Source organism: Equus quagga, chromosome 5 (genome assembly GCF_021613505.1).
Source record: "Equus quagga isolate Etosha38 chromosome 5, UCLA_HA_Equagga_1.0, whole genome shotgun sequence".
Classification (NCBI taxonomy): Eukaryota; Metazoa; Chordata; class Mammalia; order Perissodactyla; family Equidae; genus Equus; species Equus quagga.
The window spans coordinates 107,047,259-107,060,614 of record NC_060271.1 but is presented as its reverse complement, the minus strand read 5'-3'; the positions used below and the strand labels follow the sequence as shown (position 1 = coordinate 107,060,614).

At 42.1% G+C, this 13,356-nt stretch overlaps 1 protein-coding gene across 2 annotated transcripts in view; it reads right to left on the bottom strand.

Moving 5' to 3' along the window:
• The window catches only part of SOS1 (SOS Ras/Rac guanine nucleotide exchange factor 1), a 147,358-nt gene extending 135,428 nt beyond the window's left edge, over positions 1–11,930 (bottom strand). For both annotated transcript variants that reach the window (XM_046660829.1, XM_046660830.1), the window contains exon 1: positions 11,806–11,930. In XM_046660829.1, coding sequence (XP_046516785.1) covers positions 11,806–11,892 — 87 coding nt within the window. In that variant the 5' untranslated portion in view covers positions 11,893–11,930. The remainder of the gene's footprint in view (positions 1–11,805) is intronic.
• Positions 11,931–13,356: the final 1,426 nt, after the last annotated feature.

Genomic DNA, 13,356 nt, shown 5'->3' with positions numbered 1-13,356 from the left:
TTAAAGAAAACCAAAATTCATCTTCCTGTTATAGTTTAAAAATATCTCTGTTTAAAATAATATCTGAGTAATTCAGGGTCCATAAAACCAAAACTTTAAATTACTTCTTTTCTCTACTGTATACCCCCATACCCAACTCCAAAGAGAGGTTACCAGAATTTGACTTTATGAGGAATTTCTTTTACTGATTTGTGTTTGTCTGCCTCTGAGGTAGCCCAACCTAGAAAGGAAAGCCAACAAGCAGTCATCTTCATGGCGGGATAGCTGGACTACCCAGGGTACTGTTGAATTGCCTGAAGTGTTCCTGGGTCACTAGTTTATATAGTAATAATATGGGTTTCATTTGCATTGTTTTCTTTTGTCTTTACTGTTTTACTTGTGGTTTTGTACATAAAGGTTTAACTATGAAACAAATGAATATGAAATGCAAACTTTAATAACTACTAAAGCAAACTTTGTACTATTAATATAAATGATAATTAAGTTTTGACTTTTAGAACTCACCCTAATATATCTTTTTTTAAGGGATTTAGGGGGAACAAATTACCCACTTTTAAGTGGGGGAAGACTGTAATTCAATTAACCCGAATTAGGCAACTTACAGCCACAGAGGTGACCCTGGCAGGCTATGAGAATGAGCCTCTCAGACCTCTAACTACAGGGAACATTAACTGAGGGCCTCAGCTGCTGCACTCTGAAATCCATCACCGTGTTTGTGAAGAGGCCACGCTTCTCACTGGCTGCTCCCTGTCAGTGACTGAGCAGGACAGGCATACTAAGACAGGCCTATTCCTGGGATGTGAGAAATTCTTGTGATGGGCAACTTTCACTCAAGGACTCGGTGAACTTTCCTTAGAACTACACTGCATTGTAAGATGCTTTCACCCAAAGTTCCTTCCTTCCTTACCTCTTTCCTTCACTTGGAGTCAGACTTGCATCACAGTCTGACACTCTCCCTGCCTCCTTCCTCATTTTCTCTCACAAGCACTTCTCCTGAAAAATGTCTTGCATGCTTAATCTCATATTGGCATCTGCTTCTCCCTGAAGCAATACACGTTTTTTAAAAATCTAGCCATTTTAAACAAATTTTTTTTTTAAAGATTGGCACCTGAGCTAACAACTGTTGCCAATCTTCTTTTTTTTCTGCTTTTTCTCCCCAAATCCCCCAAGTACATAGCTGTATATCTTAGTTGTGGGTCCTTCTAGTTGCCGCCTCAGCATGGCCTTATGAGCGGTGCCATGTCCACATCCAGGATCCGAACTGGTGAAACCCTGGGCCGCTGAAGCAGAGTGCACGAAATTAACCACTCGGCTACAGGCCGGCCCCTAAACAAATTATTTCTAAAATATAGCATATGCTTCCCTATTTGCTAAAATAGAATACACTGAACATGACAATCCCAATGACTTTTGACTGGTGAAGATCCCAACTAAGACCTAGCTAACTCATTAGTAGTACATTCTTGAGGGAAGAGACTCAGAACTACATGCAATTCAACAAACATGTACTGAGCACCTGCTATACTTGAGAAATATGCTAAGCATTATAGGGAACACAAAGGTGAGGAGGACTCTATTTTTGCCCTAGAGTAATTCCCAATACATATAGAGGAGGAGCAAAGCCACAGATACAAACAAATATTAAAGGGCAGAACATCATTAAGTGCTAAAACTGAGGTATAAAGTACTAAGGAAATTAAGAGATTCATTCTACTTAGGAGATGCAGTTGTAGTAGAAAGGCTTTTAGAGGAGATGGCAAATGAAGTGTACTTTGAAAGACATTTCTCAGGGCCTTCAGGTTGTACCTGCCTGTAGTTACTGAGGATAGTCCAACAAAGAAGCCTGCCATGCCTGCCATACTTGGCTACCCGCAAAGTGTAAATCCCTCCTATCACAATCCTCTCATACCCTCTCATTCCCAGTGTATTGATGGTTTCCTAGTTCCCCTCCAAACGAGCTCCTCTCCCAGGATTCCTCTTTCATCACCATCATCACTTAGACCCCCTAAACCAGAAACCTGAGAATTTGACTTTTCTTTCTCACTATCCTTTCAATGACCAAACTACCTCTAAATTTCTCTGAAATCTGTCCACTTTTCTCTATCCCCACAGCTACTACCCTAGTCAAGACTACCTCATCCCTTCCATGAATTGCTGTAAATATCTCCTAACTGGCCTTTGTTGCCTACAGTTCTGCTGCCATTTAATCCATGCTCCACAGAGCAGACAGTGATCCTTCAAAATTCCTATCTAATTGTCAATACCCTACTTAAAATCCTTCAGTGGTTCTCTACTGCTCACAAGATAACAGGCAATAATTTGGCTCAGAAGATCTGGCCCCACACTCCAGACTCCAGTTACTCAGAAATCCTAAGATGCTGAGCTCCTCTTGGACTCCAAGCAATCAGAAATCCTTGGAACACACTTCCTCCTTATCCTCACCTGGTTAACTCCCACTTCCATTTAAAATGTCGCTTCTATAGACAAGACATAAAGTACAACTGAAATTTCACAATGATGTAAACTATTATGAACTCAATAAAAAAATAAATGAATAAATAAAATGAAATAAACTGTCACTTCTATCACTCCCAAATATAAACACACAAGGATAGTCTCCTGGGGCTGGCCCCGTGGCCGAGTGGTTAAGTTCGCGTGCTCCACTGCAGGCAGCCCAGTGTTTCATTGGTTCGAATCCTGGGCGCGGACATGGCACTGCTCATCAAACCACGCTGAGGCAGCGTCCCACATGCCACAACTAGAAGGACCCACAAAGAAGAATACACAACTATGTACCGGGGGGCTTTGGGGAGAAAAAGGAAAAAATAAAACCTTTAAAAAAAAAAAAGGATAGTTTCCTAGCTTCCTATTGCCACACCAAGACCATTACTTCTCAGCCTTTTCCTTTATGGTCTATGCTATATTTCCACTAACTACTGCCTTTAAAATTCTTACTTTTTTAATGCATCAGAACCATTTTTTAAAATGTAATCCTATGCAGAGCCCCAATACATAAAAGGGCTGAGCTTCTCAGCTTAAAGCAAGGGGTTTCAAAACCCTTTCACTGAGCCTTTCTCTCCTTCCTAAGGCACTTCTTCCTAAAATCTAAGGTGTAGGACAATTAGAACACCATTGTACTTGTATTATACTGCCTACTCAAAGGATGCAACCCAGTACAGTGGAAAGAGTTGTCTTTGAAGGTAGACAAGCTTAGGTTCAAATCCTGATTCTAGCAACTTGCTTCGCTGAGGATCCATTTCCTCAGCTGTAAAACTCAGCTATAAAAATTACCTCCTTGAAAAGTCAATGGGTGGAACAGAGATAAGTAATGTAAAGTCCCAAGCCCATAGTGCTTAGAATACTGACCCATAGCAGGAACTCAACAAAATACTAACTGCTATGGTTTACCCAGGAAATGTAAGGTTTTAACATTCAAAAATCAATCAATGGAACTTATCATATTGACAAAAGAAAGGAGAAAAACCTTATGATCATTTTAACAGACAGAAAAATCTTTTTACAAATTCAATACCCATTTATGATTTTAAAAAACCCAAAAACACTCAGAAAAACTAAAAATGGAGGGGGGAATCCTCAATCTGATAAAAGGCATCAATAAAAACTAACAGCTAACATCACACTTAACGGTGAATTAAGATATGCATTTCCCTTAAGAAAGGGAACAAGATAAGGATGACTACTCTCACTATTTTGATTCAACATTGTAATGGAGGCCCTAGCCAATAAAATAAAGCAAGAAAAAGAAATAAATATCAGATTGTCTCTATTTGCAGATGACATAATTATGTAGAAAATTCTATGCTACAAAACAACTACTAGCAAGATCAAAGGATACAAGATCAATATAGAAAAATCAGTTGCATGCTTATAATACTTGGAGCAAACAACTGAAAAATAAAATTTTAAAACAATTTACGATAGTATCATAAAACAAAATATTTAAGATTAAACTTAAACAAAGACACATAAGATTTCTACACTGCAAACTACAAAATGTTGCTGAGAGAAATTAAAAAGTCTAAATAAATGGAGAGATATACTGTGTTCATGGATCCAAAGATTTAATATTATTAAGACATCAATTCACCCTAGTGATCCATAGATTCTATACAATCACAATCAAAATCTCACAAGAATTTTGGGGTAGAAATTGACGGCTGATCCAAAATTTATATTGAAATGTAAAATCTAGAAACACTAAAACAATATTTTAAAAGAAGAACAAAATTAGAGAACTTACACTACTTAACTTCAAAACTTACTCTAAATCTACAGTAATTAATAGCACAGTACTTGTGTAAAGATAAACAAATAGATCAATGGAATAGAATGGAGGGCCTAGAAATATATATATAAATATATTTATAATGTGTATTACATATTTAAATATGTATATTTATATAATATATACTATATATATTCATTTAATTTACACAAAAACATCAACACAATCCAACAGGGAAAGAAAAGTCAACAAATATTTCTGAAATAACTAGATATCAGCATAAAAAAAGAATCTCAATTCCTACCTTATATCATACACAACAATTAATTTGGAATGAACCATAAATTATGTAAAAGCTAAAATCATTAATCTTTTAGAAAACAGCATTAGGAGAATATCTTCATGACTTGGTGGCAAGCAAGGGGTTCTTGGACACAGAGCGCAATATAACCTTAAAAGAAAAAAAACCTGATAAATTTGACTCCATCAGTATTAAAAACTTCCGCTCATCAAAAAAACACCACTGCGGGGGCTGGCCCCACAGCCCGGTAGTTAAGCTCAGATGCTCTGTTTCAGCAGCCCAGAGTTTCGCCAGTTCAGACCCTAGCCGCAGACACAGCACCACTCATCCGGCCATGGTGAGGTGGCGTCCCACATGCCACAACTAGGACCCACAACTGGAATATACAACAATGTACTGGGGGGCTTTGGAGAGAAGGACAAATAAATAATTAAATAAAATCTTACAGGGGAAAAAAAACACTAGGAAAATGAATAGAGAAGCCACAGGCTAGAAGAACATATTTAGGCAGACTGCCCAAAAGAAGATATACAAATTGCCAAGAAGAACATGAAAAAGTGCTCAATATCATTAGACATCAGGATAATGCAAATTAAAACCACACTGAGATACCATCATAATGACTAAAATTAAAGACTAATAAACGAAATATTGCAAGGATGTGGAGCACCTGGAACTCTCATACATTGTTGATGGGAATGTAAAATGGTACAACCACTTTGGTAAAAGGTCTAGCAGTTTCTTATAAAACTAAACAGATACTGACTCTATTAGCCATTTCTCCTGGCATTCACCCAAGAGAAATGAAAACATATGTCTACAAAAAGATCTGGGTAAGAACATTCATGGCAGCTTTATTCCCAATAGCCCCAAACTGGAAACATCCCAGGTATCCATCCACTTCATAAACAAACTCTGACATATTCATATGATAGAAAAAAGGACTGAATTCTTGATAAACACAACCTCAAAAGCCTTACCAAAAATATGTAGTGTATGATTCTATTTATATGATGTTCTAAAATAGATAAGATTAATCTATGGTAGGATGACAAAAGATCAGAACACAGGTTGCTTCTGGGAAATGGGGGCAGGGACTGACTGAGAAGGCGCAGGAGGGAAATTTCAGGAGTGACAATAGTGTTTGGTATCTTTGTAGATGTTTGGGTATTATTCATTTGTCCAAACTCATTAAATGGTACAATTAACACTGGTGTATTCTACTGTACATAAATTTTACCTACAAAAGGAAAAAGAACCATAAACAAATACTGAACTCTAGTTAATGATATGCATGCTGAAGTGTTTAGCAGTAAAGTGTACAGATGTCTGCAACTTACTCTGAAATGCAACAAAACATAAGATGGATTGGTGGATGGATGGAGGGATAGATAGGCATGTGATAAAGACAGTAAAATGTTAATTATATAATCTAGGTGATGAGTATATTGGTGTTTACTGTACAATTCTTTCAACTTCTATGTTTATTCGAAATTTTTCATAAAAGAATGTTGGGTAAAAAACTTGATCACAAAAAAAATTCTAAAATGAAGTGCAAAGTTTTTTCCTATTCCATCTACAGCTGTAATAAAAAAAATGCATTATGGTGAGCAGGGAGCAGCTGCCACTTGTATTATTTGGTTAAAGCATCCTTACCACTGTTATTTCTGGACCTCCCTGCCACTGCAGTCTTCCTCTCCACTACAACACATACCATAATCCTTGTGGACTTCATCATTCAATACACCAACTTCAGAGCTCCTAATTGTCTCTTCTCCTTCATCTCTGGAATCTTAAAACTCCAAAACATAATTATCATCATCTCTAATCATAATCTGCTATTTGCTCCCATTACCCCCCTCTTCCAATTCATCAAGATTCTAATCCATGGAGCTTTCATTGATACCTCCATTACCTCTCTTATAGCTTTACTTCCTCTCTATCACCTGAAATATCCCTAGCCTCCTAGTTTCTACCAAAATCACCTGCAACCATCTTCTCAACCCATTTACCTGAATTGATGAGTGCTGCTGGAGGAAAATTTGACAACCACCAGACCAATGAATGCTACTCCAAATTTATGGTCCTCACACTTAGCACTGCTCAGTAATTCCTCTCTAATTCACTGGTTGGCTCCTTCTCCACACTTCACAGCAGCAATTCCAAAACTTTATCACTCCTCTTAACTCCTTACTCATTGCTCTTTCCTCATTCTTTGTAAAAGGATCTTGCCTTTCATTTCATCATGAAAATAGAGGCTACCTAGCATGAACTCCCTGCTCCCCCAACCTACAACCCATCTTTATCTCTTTCCCTCCTGTTTAGAAAAAAGGGTGTCATCACCCCTGCCAGAGGTAGCATAACACAGTGTTTAAAAATGCAGATTCTGTAACCAAATTGCCCTTTCCAAACCTCAGTTCTCTCTATTCTAAAATGGAGGCAATAATACATAGTATCCTGTGAGAATTAGAGAACACATGAGGCACTTAAAATAGTACCCGGCAAACAGTTCAAGGCAAATCCCATTGCTTGTGTTCCTGAGCTCCTCTCTCTTCCTTCTTCAGCATCTTCACCAGCATTCTCTACCACTTACTTCCCCAAAGGCTCCTAACTCACACGAGTTTCTATCACCTTTAAATAAAAAACAAAAGTGCCTCCCCAACCTTGAATCCCCTTGCCACAGCAAAAGGGATCCTCTTTACCCCTCACCTTTCCAAGCTTCTAGAAAAAATATTCTTAAAAAAAAGTCATCTGTCCTCACTATTTTTTCCGATGCCTTTCAATCTTCTACTCACACTGAAACTGCCTGGACATAAGTGACCCCTTAGCTGTCAAATCTAACACTTTCAGACACCTTATTTGACTTTTCTGTAGCCTGATATGGTTAATGACTCTTTTCTCGAAACTCCTTCGTTTCCCAGCTTCTCAGACACTAAGGTCTCATTCTTTCTACCTGATTCCTTCCTTCTTAATCTCCTTTACTCAGTCCTTTCCCTCTGCTCTCCCCTACACATGACATTGTCCATTATCTTCCCCCAGTTCTGATGCCAGCTCTATTTCAGTTTTACCTCTAATCATTTTCAGTGGGTGGCCTCATCCACCTTTTTTAACACCTTCATTGAGGTACAACTAACAAAATAAATTGCACATATCTGAGCTGCACAATCTGTTAAATTTTAACAAATATATACACCCCTGAAACTATCAGCACAATCAAGACAAATGAACATAAAAACCTCCCCACTAAAACAACTATTGACCTGCTTTTTGTCACTATAGATCAGTTTGCATTTTCCAGAATTTTATGTAAATAGAATTATACAGAATATACTCTTTTTTGGTCTGGTTTCTTTCACTCAGCTTAATTATTTTGAGATTCAGCCATGTTGTTATGCATATCAAGAGTTCATTCCTTTTTATTGCTGAGCACTACTCCATTGTACGGTTTTATCACAATTTATTTATTCATTCGCCTGTTGATGGACATTTGGGTAGTTTCCAATTTTTTGCTGAACAGAGCCGCTACCAACATTTATGTATAAGTCTTTGTATGGATATAGGCTTCATCTATTCTAACGGCTTTACTTACACACCTAGAAGGCACAAATCTGCTTTGCCAGATACTAACAACCAATTTGCCAGTTTGACAAGTCTACCTGGATAACCCAAAAGGACTTCTAAATTAACATGTCCAAAACTCATCTTATTACGCCACTCTGTTCACCCTAACAGCTTCTTCTCCCTGTATTCTCTATCCTAAAACCAGAAACTTAAGACTCTTCCTACTCTCTTACTACTTCCCCCAATTATTCAGTGAGTTACTAGGTTCTGTCAATTTTGCCTTTTAAACATCTCTCAAATAAAATCCATTCCCACAATTCCGTCCTATCTGATGCACCCTTAATTCAAATGCATATCATCTCTTAGCTGGACTAGCCTTCTAACTTTTCTCCTTACCCAAAGTCTCATTCTTCTCCAATCCATTTTCTATTATATGGCCCAAGTGAATTTTCTAAATTCAAATCTGACGTTACTCTACTTAAAATTCCTCAATGACTTCTATGCCCTCAAGATAAAATTCAAACTCCTTAGTTTAAAACACAAAACATTCTCTATAATCCACTTTCCTCTCCAAAATCATCCTCTGCCACTTTCCATCATGTTCTAACTTAGTCATTTCTGGATGATGTCACTTACCTTTTCATCCTTACTGCCAAGGGCAATACTTGGTCTGCTGTAGGCATGATATATTTGTGCAATACATAAGACAGGACTTAAACTGACAGATGCAGTGAGATACTCTGGGCATATTCAGGACAAGTAGTAGTTCAGTCTGGCTGAAGCATTAAGAATATGAAAGATTATGGTAGGCAGTCCAGTCAGAAAAGCAGGATGAAGCCAGATCATTGATCACCATCAATTCCATGCCAAAGATTGTGCACTTCACCCTATGCCCTCAAAAGACACCAAGAGTTCTGAACAAGAGTGTGACATGTTCAGAAGTGTACCATAACCCCTGAAATTCGAAAAACAGGCAAAGGAGAGGTGAGGGACAGCAAAGTCAGTTAAGAGGTTATCACAGCAGTCTGGGAAAGGAGACTCAGAGTATTTGGAGTAGGAGGGAATAGATGAGAACATGTCAAAGGGGAATAAATCTATAGGTTGCGCCTGGGTGTAGGTAGTAATGCAAAAGAGAGAAGTCCAAGATGACACCAAAGTTTTGAACCAGTCAAATAAAATAATAAAGCCATTAATTAAGAGGAAAAATGTTTAAATGCTGCATGGAGGGGACGGAGGTGATGGTTTTAGTTTGGGTACTCCCTCACCCATTCGTTCAAACTTAAGTGCCTACTAGGTGTCAGGCACCGTATCAACGGAGGGTAAAATATCATCCCTGTTCTCTAGGACCATCCAATCTGGTTGGGGAGGGGAGAGGACAAGTAAGTAGGAACTTAAAAATCATTGTTAAGTGCTAGGCTAGCGAGCTAAAAGAAAATGAAAAAAGACTCTCCAACTCAGCCCTGAGGATTTGAGAAAAGATCTGAGGTCGAATGAGTCTAAAAGGGTAAGTAGTGTCAGACCAGGCAAAGGGCAGTCCGGGTGAAGAGAAGAGTGCGTCCAAAGAGCCTCAGGTAAGATAACACAAGTTGGGCACAACTGCTAATAGTGCAGTAAGTCCAAAGGAAGAGTTGAGATATGGAGATAGCCACATGAAATGTCTGGCAGGCAGGTGAAAATGCACATTTTGAGCTACCAAGAGCAGATATGAAATATATTTTCAATCTTGTCTTAGGTGGCTTAGAATTATCATTAGTGGATATTTTAAATAAGAATTTCTACTTAGCTGGACTGTGTACACTTCCACCTCCTCCCATCACTTTTACTGGCACACAAGGGTATCTCTACTTAAAGTCAAAGCTAGGTTACGTAAATAAGAAAGAGGACTGGTGGGGACTGTGGTAAATTGGAGATATGTGCCATGTCTAAAGAGGACAGTCATTTACTCAGCTCCAGCAGTTTACTGCCTTGCTTGAATGCAGGCCCAATGTGGAGAGATCTTCCTATTCTTCAAGAAAAGCTGAAAATTCAGATTTTATTTAATATTTCCCACTTTTAAATTACTGGCAACTAATTACATTAAAAACAAAACAAACTGTGCTAGCCAAACAAAATGCTTCTGTGGATAGACTTCAGCACGGGCCACCAGTGTGGCAGAGTTACATCTAGTCTTTCCACTACTTCATAGGACCCTCAACTGATAGGTATTTTCATGGTTACTCTGGGATAGAAGTTGCCTGCTTCTAAGCAAAATACCCCCAAACTGGTGGTGTTTTATGAGTTCTTTTGTATGTTTCCAAAAATTTTTCTATCTCCTCTCCACCTCAGTCAGGATACCTGCTTCTAGCATCACTGAGACCTCCTACTCCCCTTCTATTACAAGCTAAGATATCAAAGATGTCAAGCTTGCAGGTAAAGCAAAGTAAATAGTGTGAGAGCCTGACGGGATTACTAAAGAATAAAGTATACAAGGTATATGGCATCTCTCTGGTTTTCTTAGAAAACAATATCACAGAGATGTTTGTGACTACTCAGACACTTGAGGGAAAAAGTCAGTAACTTATACGTGAAATATATGACCAATTTCTGCTAACAAACCAAATAGTTTCCACTGTAAGATACCAAGAGGGAGAGGGGGAGAACAGGGCAAAAGGGAAAGTAAAAGTTGCTGGCTTTTGAGAAATATCAGACACCTTTTAAGACAGTTTTCAAAAGCATAAATGTTCAGAACAAAAGGTACACCATAATCTCAACTCTCAGTAGAAGTAAATATATTTTAACCAGATAACATGAAACATTGTTTGAGGAACGAGAAATTTGCATGTGGAAACACTATTAAAAGACTAAAGCAATCCTATACATATATAGAAAAAGTAAGAGGAAAACAAAAAAATACTCCGGTTGTTTTTATGTTCATTCAAACCACCAGTTTCTGAATTGTCACAATGTTGCTTTAGAAGCTTTTGAAATGTAGCAACATTTCCTAATTATACTTTTCGAATTATAACATTTCGAAGTACACATCATAAGGTATATAACTTTAGATAACAATGTGGCAAACTTGAAGAAACAGAGATAGGTTAAAAATTTTAATCAACAAACCAAATAACAGTATCAAGATTTTCGGAGAAAGAAAAGAAAGGAAGGAAGGAAACAGTGGCATGTGCACCCACCCCGGTTAATCGGAGGAGTGAGGGAATTCAGAGGAATGAAGAGTGATTACCGAGGGCGAGCAAAGCAGGCCCTGTTCCCGCTGGCAGGCGAGCACTGCAATTACTTAGAACAAGCATTACAGCCAGAGCCTTCTCGAGCCCACTAAAAGCAGCAGACTGGACACCTAAACCAGAGGCTGACAGCGGCTTCGGGGGGAGATCGAGAAGGCGGAAAAGTGGCCTGCTTTGACCTCCACTGAAAACTGAGGCTCCTCCAACTCCTGTCTCTGAATCAGGGGAGAACACTAACCTCTCAAGGGCTGATTATTCGGACACACTCTCCCTGGCCGCCTGCGGCCTTCCCCCACACCGGGTGACAGCGAGCGCGGGGGAGCCTCGCAGGGGGCGCCGTCCTTTCGGGGAGGCGGTGAGACCGAGAAGAAAGACGGCCCTGCGCGCGCCCCGCCTCCCAGCCCGGCCCGGCGCGGCCCGGCCCGGCGCCCTCGCAGGGGCTGCAGCCGGCCAGCGGGCTCCCGCGCGCTCCTCACCTTTTTCAGCGCCGGCACCAGCAGCCCCCGCCACTTGGGCGCGTTCTCCTCGCTGAAAAACTCGTACGGCAGCTGCTGCGCCTGCATGGTGCCCCCGGGGCGCCTCTGGGCGGGGAGAGGGGCGGCGGCGGCCGGGCCAGGGAGCCGCGAGAGGGCGAGCTCGCAGCACGGAACAGGGCCGCGGCCCCGCCGGACGGCCCGGCCCCCTCGGGGCGCCGCGCGGCCGGGCTAGCCCTGGAAAGGGGGCTGCGGGGCGAGGCCCGCGCCCGGCCACCCACCCGACACGGGCACCAGCCGCGGAGAGCGAACACAGCCCGGAGGCGGCGGCGGCGGCATCCCGCACCACCGCCCCGGGGCCGGGCCCCCCCAACCCTCCCCGGCTCGCCGGCGCCGCCCCGGACTGCCCTCCGCCGCGGCCGCCGCCCGCCGGGGTTGCGCTCCCGAGCCGGGCCTGGCCCCGCGGCGCAGCCGGCGGCTGGGGGAGGGCGTGTGGAGAGACGCTGCGGCCGCGGCGCACGCTCCGCGCAGCGGGGACCCCGAGGCGCGAGCGACCCTGGGCCGGGAGGAGCTGGGGCCGGGGTCTGGCGGGGGAGGGGAAGGGCCCGAGGTCGTTGCTGGGGAATCTGGCTGCCCCGAGGTGCCGCCGCGGCCGCCGCCGCCGCCGCCGGTGTAGCGCTGGAGCTTCCTACTAGCGAACTGAACCTGCTCGCTACTGAGCATGCGCCGCCGGGCAGGGCCGGTTCGCTCCGGGTTTTCCGGCTCCCCAGCGAAGGAGGAGGGAAGCGCGAGGGAGGGAGGGCGTCCCGCCGGGCTGTGGCTGCGCCCCCCAGGGCTGCAGGGGAGGAGCGAACGGGCCCCGAGAAGTCGAGCCCGGGGCTGAGTGGGGCCTGCGAGGTAGGGGATGAGGGGGCGGGGTGAGAGCTACGGTAAAGCGGCCCCCATTGTGTGGTTGGGCCGCGAGGGATCCCACCCCTCTCTTGGAGTCCCTAGACCTTTCGCTTCGGAAAGGGGTGTGTATTTGTGTACTTTGTTCCCGAACACGAAGATAAGGACTGCCCAGAGCGTGCAATGTATAGTAAACAGACTGGACAAAAGATAGGTGCCTTTCTCACGAAACCTACTGCTCAATATTTGTTGGATGATGGAAGTGATTACAATGTTTCCAATCGGTCTTTGCACACAACGAAGAATAAAATGTGTACGTGTAGTATTGATTGTGTGTGTGTGTGTGTGTGTTGGATTCAATATGTTCAGCTTTCAAACCCACTTAAGTACGAACTCCAATAACCACCTACCTCCAGTGGGAATTGAGACCGCTTCTGCAGCTCCCAGATCCCAGAACACTTTACTCATGCCCCTCTCGCATCATTTAGTTTATCATGTTTTGTATCTTTCCTGGCTCTTTCAACCAGATAAACTCCTGAAAGGCATATATTTCCCACCAGGGGCTCTACACAGAATAAGCATTCGGTGAATGTGTGTGGAATGCTAAAGGAGCAATATCTATAAATTGTTCCTACATCCCAGGGGTGGAGGTGTTTGTTTATGACA